Here is a 16,813-nt window from a genome sequence, read left to right as displayed (position 1 = left end):
CGTCGGGCCGAGGTTTGTGTGGTGTCATTTGAACGGCACCTGTGGTTAGGGTTGGGTTTGGAAGTCCAAGGGTGCTGCCGTGCGTTGGAGAGTTGTGTGTCTAAGAGATGTGCGTCCTAGGATGTGAGCCTGAGATGTGTGTCCTGAGCGGTTGTGTCCAAAGGGTGTGAGTCTGAGGGGAAGGGTGTGTCCAAAGGGTTGCGAGTCCAAGGGTTGTGTTTCTGAGAGGTTGTGTGTCCAAGGGGCATGTGTCTGAGGGTTTTGATGTCATTTGGGGAATTGTGTGTCCCAAGTTGTGGGGCCATTGGCCCCTGTTACTTGTCTGTGAGCTCTGTGTCTGGTCTGTGAGCTGGAGTGTGCCCCTCTCCGGAGATGCACCCCTTGGCACATCCTCCAGGCCCTTGTACACACCCCAGTGCCTTGCTATGACTTTGCCCTTGTGTGTCACTGCCCCACACCTGCATGTGGCATGACTATCCATGTGTGCCTGTGACTGCCATGACCCTTACCTGCCCTGTGGGGTTTGAGCTTCAGGCAGTGAGTGTGGGGCCTCAGCTGGGCCCACGGGGTGCCTGTGAAGCTTGGGGGCAGGATAGGAGGTATGGAGCCCTGGGTGGGGGCGGTGGCACAGCTGCCTGGGTCACCCGCTTCCCTGTGCCTCAGTTTCCCCATCGGGGAGATGGGTACAGGAACAATAGTCACAGCCCTCTGAGATTGTCAGCACACGACAAGCTGGTGGCTGTGTTACCTTCACAGTCATGCTCCCCCTACCCGCCCCCCCCCACCCTCCCAGGGTCCAGGGCTGCAGACATGGCTGACTGATCTACCTGGTTATCCTCAGTCCCCTTGTTGCAAACTTGGAAGTCAGAAATAGCTGAGGCCATGCCTGGCCTGCCCCAAAATCCTCACCCAGGAAGGTCAGGACCTCTGGACATTTGGCATCCAGTAATGAGAACTCTCAGACTATTGGAGTGACAGAAACTGGGTTCAAAACACTATTTAGACTGGGAAGGACAAGTGTGTGGGGTTTAACTGCAAAGGTCAAAAGGGCTTTGGGAGAAGTCAGCCTTCCTCCATCCTGTCCCCATGCCTGCCTCCCACTGCCTGTCTGAGTCAAGGAGTGAATCTTGACTTCCAGGGAATGAAATTTTAGAACATTGAGGGCCGGGGGGGTCTCACCTACAAGAGCTGGAAGCTATTTATCTGGTCTGGAGTGCCCACTTTGCAGGAGGGAAGACTGAGGCCAGATGGAGACATCCAGTCTCCTCAGAGAAAGTATGGGCTCAAGGCTGCCCCTCTGCCATCCAGAGACAACAAAGCCAGGAACGAGGGGCCCAGTCTTCTCTCTCCTCTCGCTGTGTGACTTCAGACAGATCACTGCCCCTCTCTGAGCTCTGCAGCTGCCCCTGTGACCTGAGCAAGTTGAGCTCGGTTTTACATTCCACCTCCAACTAATGATATTTTGTTAAATCATTACCCAACCAGGCAGACATCTGGAAAATGCAAATTAAGAAAGGGAAAGGGAATTAAAATTATTTTTTACCCCAACTCAGATGCAATTAATGTAGAAATGTTAGGGGTCTGGCCTTCGGATATGCGGAACATAGACACCTGAAGACAGATGTCATTTTTCAGAGAGGATTTATCATACACTGGAATCCCATTTGGGGTCAGAGAGCTCACCCCAACCCTGGCCCTTGAATCCCTGTGGGATGCACACAGAGGTTGGGTCCTGTTTCTCAACCCCCAGAAGAGGGTCTCCCTGGGCCTATATCTTGGGAGCTGTGAGACTGCCCTGTCACCTCTCAGGCCCAAGAATGAGTGTCTTGGACCCCAACAATGCCCCAGACTCACTTCCCAGACTGTGCAAGGGCAGTGATTTGGGGGTGCAGCAGGACAGCCCTGGGGTACAAGCGAGGCTAGAGTGAGAATCTGGGGGGTCTCGCTGTGTGGCCCCGGGGAAGACTGCTTCCTCTTGTGTAAAATGGGGACAGTGATCTCCACTTCACTGGGCTCTTTGTGGGTCAGGCAGGTTCTGTGTGTAAAGGAGGTAGCATGTGGGCCTGGGCAGACAGTAGGCCCTCAGTAATAGGAGGTGCCATCCGAACTGTGACCGAGTGGAAGTCCCTGTGAGCCCCGTCTAGGCCCATCCCCACCCCACCCTCTATCAGGGCCAAGGAGACCTCAGGGCTGTCCACTTTCCTGGCCTGCTCTTTGCCAGGTCCAGGTTCACCCGGGATCAAGGCAGGGCCCTCAGCAGGGAGCAGTTGAGGCCCGTTGGCACAAGGAGTCACAGACTGCGGGCACAGGCCTGCCCCTGTCCACTTTCCACACCCACAGCCCCCACTGTCTCTCACCAAATGCTGTCCTGGCCTCCCCCCAATAGGACTTCTCCCCACAGCAGCCATGGGGTCTTCTGAAAATCCTGAATCAGACCACAGCTCTCACCTCCTTGCACACCCTCCATGGCTCCCCATTGCTCTACAGCCCACCCTCTCATCTCCACCCCTGAGGCTCCATGTGGCCTCCCTGCCCTCCTCTGTCTCCATCACCTCCCCCTTGCTTTAGTCACACTGGCTCCCCCTGCACCTGGAAGCTGACCAGCATGTTCCCACCTCAGGTCCTTTGCACCTGCCATTTCTTCCACCAGGCAGTCTTCCCCCACATCCTGACATGGCTAGTGTCCTCTCGTCCTTGAGGACCCCCTTTTCAGAAAGGCCCTTCTGACCCCTCTCTCCAAACCAGCTCCCTCCCCTGCCACCCACCCCTCCTGCTTCCTTCTGTTGAATTTCTTCCTTGAAGGTCTCTGTCTCTGCCATGATTATGTGTCTATTGTCACCGCTCCCACAGGGCTGGGTCTGTCCACTCCCTGCCCCTATGTCCCCTGCACCTGGTGTGCTCTCAGACATTTCTGGGGGAAGAGAGTGGGGACCACGGATGCCCAAGGTCCCCACCTTCGGATGGCTACGTCTTGGGTCTGCTGGGCCGTGGGCCGAGTCCCTTCTGCCCAGCGCTGACAAATGTGCTAATTTCCCAAGCAGGGAGGCCCTGGCCTCAGGGAATGAGTTTCTGGGGGTCCCACAGGGATATCTTTCTCTGGAACAAAGAGAGGGGAATCTTGGGCCATCCCTGCAGTTGCCCCTATGGCTCGGGGGACATCACTGGGTGCCATGGGTGGCCCTGAGCTCCAACCTGGGACAGCAGGGTTGGGTTCTGAATGTAGAGTCTCTCCCAGCTCCAGGGGTCAGGGTCCCAAACCCTTCAGGGAGGTGGCATGGGGTAGTGGGCTTCTGTTTGCAGTAGCTGTGTCAGAGAAACTGGCTTTCTTGGCAGATGAGGGACATGATTTCCTTCCTGGATGGACAGTGGGACCTACGGAGGGTCAGTCCCTGGGCCGGAAAGGAGCATGAGCACCATCCACTTGGCTGTTGTGCTGGTGGCTGTTCAGAGCAGGGGTCTCCAACTGGAAGGGGGCAGGGCTCAAATTTGTTTTGTGGGCCACAGGCCTTTAAAAGAAAACTGAACCAGTTGTCCATGTTTCTTCCATTGATTAAGCAGTTTGCTCATTCACTCAAGGAAGGGTGATTGGGGGCCTACTGTGTGCCGGGCACTGGGGAGCTTCCACCCCTGCCCTCACCGAGTGGACGTTGTAGTGGGACAGCATGATTGTCAAAGAAAGTAGCAAAGAAACGCAGAAAGTTTCCAGTGGGGCTAAGTGCCTCAGGGAGAGATGACTCTCCCCTGGGAAAATTGGCGCCTCCAGAAAAAGGGATTTCTGCTTGGCCTCGAAGGACATGGAGCAGCTCCTCAGACCTGGGCAAGCCTGGCAAGGGTGGTGGACCAGGGGAAAGGCCAGCCTGGGCAAAGGCCCAGTGGTGGGAATGTGGCAGGTCTGTGTGGGACTACTGTGTCAGATGCCCGAAAAGGGGCAGAAGGTGTACTAGAATTTGCTGGTAGATAAGGCCTTTCTAAAGAGGCGGGACAGGTAGGGGGGCGCCTGGGGAACTCCCAGGGACTCGCAGTACAAATGGGGAAACTAAGGCTCAGAGCATGTCAGGCAATGAATGTGCGTTGGAGCCAGGAATTGAACCCTGGTCTGGCCAGGCCCACAGCCACAGCCCTGGCCTCTCAGTACATGGCCACAGTGGGCCCTCCTAGGAGCAAACCTGGGGAGGGGAGGTCTGAGGGACCCCACTGGGCCTCAGTTTCCCCATGGGTATCAGAGGGACTCATGGACAAGGGATCCCTAAGGGGTCTTCTCCAACTGGAACATTCTCAGTTTCTGGGGATTCAGAGCTGTATATGGGTGACACACCTCATCCCTCAGACCCCTACAGTTCCCAGGATCACCACAAAGATCCCTACAATCCAGGCGCCTGGGTGGCTCAGTTGGTTAAGTGACTGCCTTCGGCTCAGGTCATGATCCTGGAGTCCCTGGATCGAGTCCCGCATTGGGCTCCCCGCTCGGCGGGGAGTCTGCTTCTCCCTCTGACCCTCTCCCCTCTCATGTACTCGCTCTCTCTCATTCTCTCTCTCTCAAATAAATAAATAAAATCTTTAAAAAAAGAGAAAAGATCCCTACAATCCCCTGCCACCTGCTCCGGTGTAGCCTGTGAGCCCCATGAAGTGCCCAGATATGTGACCCACCCCAGGTGTTCACTTCCCATAGACTCCCCAACCCCCGACCCTCCCCTGGAGCTGCTGACCACTCTGGCTCCAGAAGCCAGAGGGTTGGGCATTATTACCACTGCAGGTCTGGGGGCCCTACCTGTGTCTGAGGGTCTACGGGCAACGGACATGCATGTGTTTGGGGGGCATGGTATGTTTGGGAGTGTCTGCGTGTATTTGGGAGTCTGGTGCATTTGGGGAATTGGAATGTGTCAGGGGCTCAGCGTGTGTCTGGAGAGGTCTGTGTGTATTTGGGGGTCTACATGTGCAGGGTGCTCTGAGTGTGTTTTGGGGATATGTGTGTTTGGAAAGCTGCATGGGTTTGGGGGATCTGTGTGTATTTTGGACCGCATGTCTTTTGGGGACTTTTGTATGGAGGGATCCACATGTGTTTGAGGGTGATCCATGTGTCCGGGAGATCTATGTTTGTTTTAAGCATCTGTGCATTTTGAGGGGCTCTGCATTGTTTGGGGGACTCCTTGTGTGGGGCATCTCCCTACCCTCATCTTTCCATTTGAGGAATGGGCTTTCTTCTCGTCCCCCTATTCCTTAAACCCCCTGCCTAGTCTGCCTAGGGCCCTTGCCTGATCTGGGCACCTCCCAGGGCTGAGTAGAGGTGACCATGTGACCATGAAAGCTTGATGCACAGGGGAAGGAGGAGTACAGAACACCTACTGTGAAGCCCCAGCACCCCCCAACCCCAGCTCAGCAAGGCAGCCCTGACTCTCCCCATTTCCTGGAGGAGGAAACTGAGGCCCACACAAGTTTGGCCACACCAGAGTCACTGCCAGAGCCCACCTGCCCTTGGGGCCTACTGTGGGCTGAGCCAGCCCCTAGGTCACCCACAGAGGCCCCCCACTTGGGGCACCATCTCCCCTGGCCCCCAGGGTAGGAGGCAGGCCCAGGGCCCCTGCTGGGGGGGAGGGTCGCTGGCAGCTGGGGTCGGAATAGCTTGAGCCCTCAAGAGAGAGGAAGGGGAGGGTCCCAGCTTTCCAAGGGGCTCTTCCTGTCGCCTGTAATGAGGTACTTGGGGAACAGGTGATGAAACCACCTCCTGGGTTGCGTGAGGCGAGGTTGCAGGCTTGATTCGCTGCAGCCGCCCAGGAGCAGCGCCCCCTCCCCGCTTCGCCGCGTCCCCGTGGGCCCTCCCCTCCCCCTCCCCACCACCACCCACCTGCCTCTCACTTCTCCTTTCCTCCCCTCCTTTCCCTGTCCGGGTGCCCCGCCAAGCTGTGGCCTCTGGGCTCCGGGGTCCGGCAGCGTGACTGTGCCACTTGTCCCCCCATTTAAGCCCCACTGGGAGCCAAGAAGGGGAACTTGACTGGCTCCTGGTCTTTTCTCTCAAACTCTCACTGCAAGGCCTTTGAGGTCAGAATCCTGTGACCCATTTTATGGGGGAGGAAGTGGGGGCTTGATATCACCCAGCGTGTCGCTGTGTGTGTCGCTGTGGTCTTGCAAGATGGCATGCTGACTCAGCGCCCCCAGTCCCAAGGCCCGGTCCTTCTTCCTTCTGGCTTCTGGAAGGCAAGAAGACAAGGTCAGCAGAGCCATCCACCACCCCGTCCTTCCCAGCTGGTGGGGAAGAAGGATTCTTACCCCTATTTACAGGTGAGAAAACTGAGTCCTCAGACAGGGAGAAAGCAATGGTGAAGGGTCAGTGGGAGGGTGACATTCTTCCCAGTTCCTGTAGTATCTCCATCACCAAGGTGCTAAAAGACCTCACCAGGTCAAAGAGGTGACAGTCTACGGCCTGAAGGACCCCAGAGGTGTTTGTTGATTGACTTAGTGAGCACAGGTACAGCCATTGAGAGTTTATGGTGCTCCGGGCACTCAGGAAACCTTCCTTTGTCCTCAGTTCTTTCCTTGCACAGTGCTCAGGCCTGGGATCTAGGCTCTTCTCCCACCCCTCACATATGCCACCAGTGGATCCAGGCTCTTTCATTGCCAAGCGATTCTTCCGCTTCTACCCCCCGCCCCGTCCCAGTTCAGGCCTCACATCTCCCACCTGGACACCTGCCCCAGCCTCTCCCTGTCACCTGCCTCCTTCTTAGATGCTACTCCCCACGGCAACCCTGAGCAGAGGAAGCTTTTTAAAAAAAATCTTTTGACTGAGATAAATCATAGAAAAAGGCACAAATCATCGGAGTAGGGCTAACACATTTGCACAAATAAAACATGTCTGAGTCCTTGGACTCTGGGCTGGGGAGCAGCCCCTGCAAGTCCTGCTGCCCTGTCACAGTGCCTGCCCGGGGTGGCCACTGTGCTGACCCTCATCACTGTAAAAGGGAATTTCGCCTCTTCTGGAACTTCACATAAATGGGATTACACAGCGCGTCCCCGCTGTTGAGTCCAGCACCTGTGTGGTTGCATGGAGCTGGAGTGCATCCTTTTACTGTGCTAGGTAGTAGTCCTATCATAGAGTCTAGTAGAGAGTATTAGCCAATTCTCCCACGGAGGGCGTCTGGGTGGGTTCCAGCTTGGGGCAAGGATGAATGAAGCTACTGAAAACACTCTTGTCTGTGTCCTTTGGTAAAATATGGACCCATTTCTCTTGGGTGAATACTGAGGAGAGAGATCCCTGGGTCATAGGGAAGATGGATTCACCTTTAGGAGACACCAGTTGGTTTTCCCGAGTGGCTCTGCCTCTTTCCCCTCCCACCAGCCATGTAAGAGAGTACAAGGGGATTTTTCAAACTGTAAAATTATATCCCGACCCCCCCGACCCCAAACTCTCCATGGCTCCTCGTTGACCTCAGAGTAAAGCCCACAGTCTTCACTGTGGCCTTATGTGATCCGACCCTCACAATCTTCCCTACCACCATCCTTCATCCCTCTCCCCTCTTCCCACTGTCATACTGTCTGCCCGTACAGTCTTCTGTGATTTCTTTAAAGTACCAAACTCCTGGGACGCCTGGGTGGCTCAGTCGGTTAAGCTTCTGCCTTCGGCTCAGGTCATGATCCCAGGATCCTGGGATCGAGTCCTGCATTGGGCTCCCTGCTCAGCGGGGAGCCTGCTTCTCCCTCTGCCTGCCGCTCCCCCTGCTTGTGCTCTCTCTCTCTCTGACAAATAAATTAATAAAATCTTAAAAAATAAAAATAAAATACCAAACTTCTGATCGCTCCAGATCTTTGCCCTTGGAGATCCCCCTGCCAGGAATACCCCTCACCCCCACAAAATCTTCCATGACTGGCTCTTCCCTTGCTTGGCTGTCTCTTTCATGTGTTCCAGGTCTCAGCTCCAATCTCACCTCTTCAGGAGATCTTCCCTGAAATCTCTGGTTCACATTGACCCTTTCATGGTCAATACATCTCTCTCTCTGGGGCGCCTGGGTGGCTCAGTCGTTAAGCGTCTGCCTTCGGCTCAGATCATGATCTCAGGGTCCTGGGATTGAGCCCCGCATCGGGCTCCCTGCTCAGCGGGAAGCCTGCTTCTCCCTCTCCCATTCCCCCTGCTTGTGTTCCTTCTCTCGCTTTGTCTCTCTCTGCCAAATAAATAAATAAAATCTTTAAAAAAAAAATACATCTCTCTCTCTGGACTTAGTCGGGTTCTGACATATAGGAGTTTTTGTAAAAATGACTTGGGCAATTCTCATTGCTTGCAAAGGTCTGGGTTAGTTTCAGTAACATTGCATTTCCCTCTCCTTTGAGGTTTGATAAAAGCCGTAAAACCATGTGGGCCTGCTGTCCTTTTAATGGTAGGTCTTGAGTCACTTTTCTAATCTTCTATGGTCATTGGTCTACTTAAACTTTCTACTTCCTTTGTGATCAGCTTATTGAAGGAGTTGGCACTTGGTGGATATTTAGTATATGCTAAGTATGAGGGTATGAAGAAAAGGGTAGGGAGGTACTGGACTCTCAGCTTCAAATGCCCACCCCCTTCCCATCTGTTCAGACCCCCAATCCAACCTGTCCATCAAGGCCCAACTACATGCTTCTTCCTCTGAGATGCCCTCTTGGATTTCTCCTGGCCCTTCTTCCCTGCTCCATTCTCAGGTCAATGGGCCCATTTCTTTGCTTCTCTGCTGGACAGACGCCACAAACTCTCTGCTTTCTGGCTGGATAGCGTGGGGGTGGAGGGGGGATGTGTGCACAGAAGAGGCCTCCCCCCTCGTGCCTGGCACATTCAGCATGTGCTGCCACCTCCCCCCAGCAGTTCCGATCACGCCAACATCTGGAGAACAGGCCACCGGGTCTGTCTGCGGCTCAGTGGGGATTTGCATGTGAGTACAAATATATATGCACACTCTGGGCCTTCCGCCTCCGCATTCCTTGGCTGGCCCTTCACACCTGGGCTTGAGACAGGTCAACGCTGAGTGACTGGATTTGCATGCCCATGTATTTCTGGGTAGGGAGTCAGCTGGGGGAGTCTGAGAGGAAGTTGTTGAGGGAAGCTGGGGGCAGTTCAGAGTCTCTCTTGACCTGCTCCATTCACTAAATCTGGTCCTGAGGGGCTTCCAGTCTGAGGGAGACAGAGCTGTATATACACACCCCTGGCCCCATTGGGTCAAAACTGGAGGGGAAATTCGGGAGCTGTAGGAGTCCAGAGTGAGGGCAGGGAGGGCTTCCTAGAGGAATTAATTTTTTGAGCTGGGTTTTGAAGTGTGAATAGGAGTTGGCCAAAAAAAGGGCTTTCCAGGCAGAGTCATTTTGTTGAAGGTAGATTAAGATTGGCAGGGGCTGATTGGGGCAGGACCTCAAATGCCAGGCTGGGGACTAGAAATTTCTCCTGAGGGCAGAGGGGAGCCATGAAGAGGGTGTGAGCAAGAATGGGGTATGATCAGAGCTGTATGTTGGGTAGATCGCTCAATGGCCTTGTCTCTTTGGCCTCTACCCCTGGACTCCTTGCTCCAGCCTCATTACTGTGTCTTGTCCTTCTTCAGGGCCTTTGGACCTGCTCCTCCTTCTACCTGGAACTCGCTTCCTGTCTTGGCTCTTGGGTCTCAGTTCAGAGAGAACCACCCCCACCTTCTGGCTCATGGGGCTCCCTCATTATGTGAGCCTTGCCCTGGCCAAGATGTCCTTGTCTAAACTGGGGACAGATTGAGAAGGGTCCAGATTCAGATCTTCCAGGCCTGGAAATTCATGTCTGAGTCCCATGTTCCCATGGGACCCCAGGCACGGGGGCATTTCCGGAGTCACCTTGGCACCAGGACCTCCGGACCAGTGCCCCCCTTCTGTCCCGAGGGACCTGTCAGGGCGGGGGCAACACGTCCCAGCCGTGGGAACGCACCCGATTCCGGCCAGGGATTAAAATTAGCCCGGAAAGTTAAATTTAGCAAGTCAAGCTGGAGCTGGGGGGCCAGGGCTGGGGCTCCCGTGGGTCCTGGCTCTGCATAGTTATGACTGCTCAGAGACCCAGACCAGAGAGAGTGGAGGGCACACCTGGGGTCACACAGCAAGCCAAATATGACAGTGTCTAACACTCCTGGGCCCTGGGACTCTGGAACAGTGGGTGAGGGGGTCCCACCCAAACCCCTGGAGCTGGAGTCTGGGAAGCAGGTATGGTTGCTCCTGGAGATGGACCCACATTTTCCTACACTTCCCAAGAGCTCATTCCCAGGCCTTGTGTCAGGTGCTCTGCATTTCATACCCAGCCCCTCCACAGAACAGCACACTGAGGCCTAGGGAGAGGCCTCCCTTGCTGAGGATTGCCCAGTGGGTCAGAGGCTGTCTGGGACCTGACCGCAGGCCCACCTGACCCTGGGCAGGCCACTCACCTGAAGCCTCAGTCACCTGTGACATGAGAGGGGCTGGGAGGTCATGTGGTCATAGACTTGGTGGAAGGGTCTTGGATGCCTTGGGGTGGCTGTCTGTACAGTGGGATGAATGCTACATGGTGGGCAACGTGACTCCTTCATTCCAAGGAGCCCTGCAAGGGGAGAGCTGGGGAAGGCCTGGACCCGACATGCTGCATATCTTGGGGACATGCTGTCCTCCACAAGTCCATTCTCACCCTTGAGCACGCCTCCAGGGAGATCCAAGGTCCTCAGGAGAAGGGTCCAGGGTTTCTCTCAAGCAGACCTCAGGCCCAAACCCCAGTGGTGAGCTCTAAGTTTGAGGTCTTTTCAGGGTGTCCTGACCTACTCCCACCTGTTATTCTTTTTATTTTTTAAAGATTCATTTGTCCATTTGAGAGAGAGAGAGAGAAAGAGAGAGGGGAGGGACAGAGGGAGAAGGAGAGGAAATCCTCAAGCAGACTCCCCGCTGAACCTGGAACCCCCTGCAGGGCTCAATCCCAGGACCCTGAGATCAGAACCCAAGCTGAAATCAAAAGTCAAATGCTCAACTGACTGAGCCCCCAGGTCCCCCCTGTTATTCTTTTTATTTTTTTTTAAGATTTTATTTATTTATTTATTTGACAGAGATAGAGCACAAGCAGGGTGAGGGTCAGACAGAGAAGCAGGCTTCCTGATGAGCAGGGAGCCTGGTGCAGGGCTCGATCCCAGGACCCCAGGATCATGACCTGAGCCAAAGGCATACACTTAACCAACTGAGCCACCCAGGCGCCCCAATTCTTTTTTTTTTTTTTATAATTTTTAAAAAAGATTTTATTTATTTATTTGAAAGAGAGAGAATGAGAGAGAGCACATGAGAGGGGAGAGGGTCAGAGGGAGAAGCAGATTCCCCGCCGAGCAGGGAGCCCGATGCGGGACTCGATCCAGGGACTCCAGGATCATGACCTGAGCCGAAGGCAGTCGCCTAACCAACTGAGCCACCCAGGCACCCACCCCAATTCTTTTTAAATGGATATAATCTATAATCACTGAGAGGGGAAAGTTAGAAAATTCAGATAATCAAAAAGGGAAGGAAAAAAAAAAGACACCAAAGGTCACACATTGTACGTTTCCATTTACATGAAACCTCTAGAACGCACACGTCCATAGCGACAGCAGATCTGTGGTTGCCAGGGTCTGGGGAGGCAGGATGGGGAGTGACTGCTAATACACATGGGGTCTCCTTTTTGGGGGATGAAAACTTTCTGGAGCTAGCTGGAGGTAATGGTTGTACAACAGTGTGAACGCACTGAGTGCCACTGAATCGCACGCTTTAAAATGGTGATTTTTAGGTGGTGCAAATTGCATCTAAATTTTTTACAAAGGGGGAAAAATTCACCCATAAATTTCCACCCAGCAGTGACTCCTATCTTGCTCATTTCCTTCTAGTCTTTTCTACTCTCAATGCAATTTTTAAATATATGTTTTCTTATAACCACAGCCCTTGATCTTGCTTGTTGGGGAGCTGTTTTGAATTGAATGGCTTAAAGGTGTCCGATGTGCAGCGTACCAGGCTTTTAAAATTTTTTTTTCCAGTGGCTCAAGATCAGTGATTCAGTGAGCGATGTTTCCTGAGTGCCGCCAGGTATCGGCATCAGATGTCCATCCAACCTGGCCCGTCAAGGGCTTTTAGGCTGTTGCTAGTATTCAGAACAGCAGTGCATATGTAGCATCTTCTTTTTTTTTTTTTTTAAAGATTTTATTTATTTATTTGAGAGAGAGAGAATGAGAGAGAGCACATGAGATGGGGGAGGGTCAGAGGGAGAAGCAGACTCCCTGCCGAGCAGGGAGCCCGATGCGGGACTCGATCCCGGGACTCCAGGATCATGACCTGAGCCGAAGGCAGTCGCTTAACCAACTGAGCCACCCAGGCGCCTTATAGCATCTTCTGTGTGCTGGACGGATCTGAATGCTGCACGTGGGTTAGCTCACTTTATCTCCCAACAACACCGGGCTGTGCGTGACACTGTTATCCCCACTGCACACACACAGGGGCTTAGGAAGGTCAGGCTCCCCCGAGGTCCCACAATTACCACCTTGTTTTGTTTTGGAGGCAGGGATGGGGCATCTGTACCCCGATCCTTTGCCCTCGATTAGCCTTCTCTTCATGTGGAATTGGTCCAAAGGTGTTCACTGAGCATCTACTGCATCTGGGGCCAGCTGAGAGTGGGGATTGTGGGGGGGACCCAGCCTGCCTTGATTTCCCCCCATCATCCCCCCCTCAGAGCTTGGCAGGGGCAGGTGGAAGACAGAAGGGAGGCTGGGTGTCCGGTCTCACTTTCCATCCACCCACTCTGTCCTCTTTTCCTTCCCCGCAAGGCCAAGGTCGCTCCAACCAGCCTGGCACAATGGGGAGGAAAAAAATCCAGATCTCCCGCATTCTGGACCAAAGGAATCGGCAGGTGAGTTCACTGGGGGGGGGAACAGTGGCTGGGGGAAAGGTGTTCTTGGCAGCAGACCCAGCCTGGGCAAAGGCCTGTCCATTTGGGGGAGCTGCAAGGGCATGGGGAGTCCGGAGTTTGATATGTAGCATTTGCTCATCTTCATGATGATTTATTCATTTATTCTCCCTGACGACTGGAGCCCCAGTCACGGGAGAGATGAAGTTTGACACAAACCCACCCAACTCAGAGGGCTGGTCCAGAGGGAGGCACAGAACCGAGGAAGCTCAGAGAAGGAATGTGGGCCCTGTCCTGGAGACCCAGGAAAACTTCCCAAAGGAGAGGACATTTGGACAAGGTTTTGAAGCACCAATAGGAGTTGGCCGGGTTGAGAGGTGAGAAGTAGGGGAGCAGCCAGGAAGGACAGCATGCACAAGGCACAGAATCTTGAGGCATGCTCAGGGAACAGTTAGGCCCCTCCATCTCCTCCTTGCCACCCCCAATCCATGTCTTCTCCCACCCCGTCTGTGCGTCCCGGCTCCAGGTGACATTTACTAAGCGGAAGTTCGGGCTGATGAAGAAGGCCTATGAGCTGAGCGTGCTCTGCGATTGTGAGATCGCCCTCATCATCTTCAACAGCGCCAACCGCCTCTTCCAGTATGCCAGCACGGACATGGACCGCGTGCTCCTGAAGTACACGGAGTACAGCGAGCCCCACGAGAGCCGCACCAACACCGACATCCTTGAGGTACCCCTGGGGCACTCCTCCCAGCGCCCTGCGCCTGCTCCGAGCCTAGGGACTCCTGGCACAAAAGACGAGTGTTGCAACCTGGCTTTACTGCTGGTAAAAGCAGGTTTGAGGCAATGTGGGGTCCCTCCGAGGAGCAGCTGCCCCCACAGTAGAGATAAAAACATCCACTGTGTGCCCCGCACACACTTCATCTCACTGAATCCTGTCCCCTGTTTGGTGAGGGCAGAGAGCAAGCAGACCTCACTGAGGGCCCGGAGTGTTTTTGTCTGAGCTGCTGTGTCCCCAGGAGAGAGACAGAAGCAGCCGGGCACTAGCTGATTCGTCCCCCACACCCGCCACTCAGGCTGGGCGAGATCACTTCCCTTTGGACATGGGAATCTTTTCCCAAGATGGGAAGCTGAAGCCCCAGAGATGGAGATGGAGAGACCAGCAGGCCTAGGGCTGCACGTGGTGACCCCTAATGTTTCAGGAGGGTGGGGGAGAAGCTGTCAAAGGAGAGGCAGGGCTCCAGGAGTGTGCAGGTCCTGGGGGAAGCAGCTCAGGAAAGCCTAGAAGGTTGTCCTCCAACATTTATGAAACACCTACTGCACTCCAGGCACGGAGGCTGCACTCCAGTGCGGAACGGAGGTAGCAGGGTCGTATTCAGGAGGAGTGTTAGGACAGTGCCAGCAGGGCCAGTGGATCTTGGCCCCCACTGTGTGACCTGGGCCTCTCTGGTCCCAGGGCAGGACAGTCCCTCTCTCACACACATTTGGAATTTGCTAGATGATAACCCACTAGGGTTTTTGATCAATGGGATTTGGCTGGAACAGGCTGTGCCTGCACTCCGATCCACCCACAGAGCTGGGCAGGGTAGATCTCTTCCCTCTCCCATAGAACCAGGTTCCCTGGCTAGGATTGGGGGAGGGTCACCCTGTTGTCTCCCCTCCCCACAGACACTGAAGCGGAGGGGTGTGGGCCTTGATGGACCAGAGCTGGAGCCAGATGAAGGGCCTGACGGGCCAGGAGAGAAGCTGCGAAGGTTGGCAGGTGACGGGGGTGACCCAACCTTGCCCCGGCCCCGGCTCTATGTAAGTGACTTCCTGCACCACCACGAAGGGGCCCTCCCTCACCTCCTAGGCCCAAGTGGTCAAGGCTGAGACTCAGACAAGGATCTAAGGCCAAGAAGCCTAGAGTTAGGGAGCAGGTCTCTGCCTAGGTGGGAAGGGAAGGTTTCCTGGAGGAGTGGGCATTATAGTTGGGGTTTTGAAGGATGAATAAGAGTTCAATGGACAGCCATTTCTTCCTCCTTTATTTCTTTGATTCATCAAACACCCTGGGAAGCCCCCTCAGTGCCAACCCCATGCTGAGCAAGAAGCCTCAGCTCTGGGCCTGTCAGTGAGTGACAGCACCAGACAAAGGCTCCTTCCATCATGTGGGGTTAGGCCAGAGGGAGGAGTAGCAAGGGCTTCCAGAGGTGGAGGCTGGCCCCTAATTTTCTGTCTTGGATTTGATGTCCTCATCTCCATGTTCCTCCAACCAATCCCGTCCTCTCTGCCCTCAGCCAGCAGCCCCTACTATGCCCAGCCCGGACATGGTATATGGGGCCCTGCCCCCACCAGGCTGCGACCCCAGTGGGCTTGGGGAGGCCCTCCCCGCCCAGAGCCGCCCATCCCCTTTCCGGCCAGCAGCACCCAAAGCTGGGCCCCCAGGTGAGCATGGGCCACAGGCCCTGGGGCAAAAGGGAGTGGGAATCCAAGGGGGGCTTGTAGAGGGATCTTGGCTCAGGCACTGCTTGTCTGTGTGTATTACCTCTGGACCTCAGACTTCATTAGATTACATGGCCACATGCCCTCTCTCTGGGGGTTTCCTGCTCCTCAGGCCTGGCACACCCTCTCTTCTCACCGAGCCACCTTGCCAGCAAGACACCACCACCCCTGTACCTGGCAGCAGATGGGCGGAGGCCAGACCTGCCTGCTAGCCTGTCGGGGGCCCGAGGGGGACTGAGCACCTCAGTGAGTGAGGGGAAGGTGTAGCAGGGCTGTTGGGGGAGGGCAGGATGGCCTGGGTGTGGGCCTCAGTTTCCCCTTTACCCTGTCTCCCCACAGAGAGGCCTCTATGGTAGCCTACAGAGTCCATGCTCTGCCACAGCTCCAGGACCCCCACTCGGGAGTTTCCCCTTCCTCCCTGCAGGCCCCCCAGGTATGCACCCCACCATGTTCCCTGCCATGGGAGACATCCATACACCTGCCTGTGGGGGGTGAGGGGTGGAGGGGTGGTCAGCATTTCCCCACCCACCAGGACTGAAAACTGGCTGGTGGGATAGATCAAGCTTGGGCAAGGGGCTCCCTGAGGTCAGGGCCTCAGTTTATTCCTCCTACCCCCCAGATTATGGCCTGGGAGACCCACCTCCGCCCCCTGGCCTGCTGCAGCCCCCCACCCTGGCCCCCTGGCAGCATTCCAGGGGTGATGGGCCCCCATCCGCCCCTCCCCAGCCCAGGTAAGTGCCCCAATTGCCCCTCCTCTCTCCCCTCCGTATTTCGGGTCGTTGTGGGGGTCCCTCCAAGTCTTCCGAAGCCCCTAGCCACTGCTGACCTCTGGTGGCCACTCCTGGTTCTACACTCAGCCCCTCCCGTCTGTTCTTGGTGGGATGGGTGGCTATTTTGGAAACCCCAAGAGGGACCGCCACCCCCTCCTTTCCCAAGGTCCTCCCGCCGAGCCTTTGTCCAAGCCATTCCACCTCCCTGGCTTTCCTCCCTTCCTCGCTGAGCTCACAACCCTCCTTCTCTCTCTCTCCCTGCAGTGGGAGCCGAAGCCTGAGTGAGGAGGGTCCCCCCGCCCGTGGCGCCTCCCCACCAACCCCCCCAGTCAGCATCAAGTCCGAGCGCCTCTCGCCAGCCCCTGGGGGCCCCGGCGACTTTCCCAAGACTTTCCCCTATCCCTTGCTCCTGTCCCGGCCCCTGGCAGAGCCCCTACGGCCCGGACCCCCCCTACGCCGTCTGCCCACTGCCGACGGCTGGGCTCGGTAGTGGACCCAGGGGTGGCATGGGTCCTTCCTCCCACGCGGGGCGAGGGCACGTGGGGTCCCAGTCTCCCTCCCCGCGTCGTTAGAGAAGAGCCAGCAGTTAACGTCCCTCCAAAGTGAGGGCCTGGAGTTCAGATCCACGGTAGGGGGTGCTCCTTTCTCCCTTTCCTGTGTGTGTATCCACCAATAAAACACGCGTGGTGTCCATGGACGAAACTATCTGTCGCTACTCAGA

General features: G+C 55.5%; 1 protein-coding gene across 6 annotated transcripts in view; it reads left to right on the top strand.

Annotated features, from left to right (window-relative positions):
* MEF2B (myocyte enhancer factor 2B) overlaps positions 1-16,813 on the top strand; it is a 23,950-nt gene extending 7,137 nt beyond the window's left edge. For 2 of the 6 annotated variants that reach the window (XM_081816017.1, XM_006744581.3), the window contains exons 2-9: positions 12,762-12,844; positions 13,368-13,571; positions 14,510-14,644; positions 15,118-15,265; positions 15,435-15,568; positions 15,662-15,755; positions 15,942-16,053; positions 16,357-16,813. In XM_081816017.1, the coding sequence (XP_081672143.1) occupies positions 12,791-12,844; positions 13,368-13,571; positions 14,510-14,644; positions 15,118-15,265; positions 15,435-15,568; positions 15,662-15,755; positions 15,942-16,053; positions 16,357-16,582 (1,107 nt within the window). In that variant the 5' untranslated portion in view covers positions 12,762-12,790 and the 3' untranslated portion in view covers positions 16,583-16,813. The other 4 variants (XM_081816022.1, XM_031040484.2, XM_081816000.1 and 1 more) reach the window with 4 other exon arrangements.

Source organism: Leptonychotes weddellii, chromosome 1 (genome assembly GCF_054177405.1).
Source record: "Leptonychotes weddellii isolate Sample4059 chromosome 1, ASM5417740v2, whole genome shotgun sequence".
Taxonomy (NCBI): domain Eukaryota; kingdom Metazoa; phylum Chordata; class Mammalia; order Carnivora; family Phocidae; genus Leptonychotes; species Leptonychotes weddellii.
This window is presented reverse-complemented; position numbering and strand designations above follow the sequence as displayed.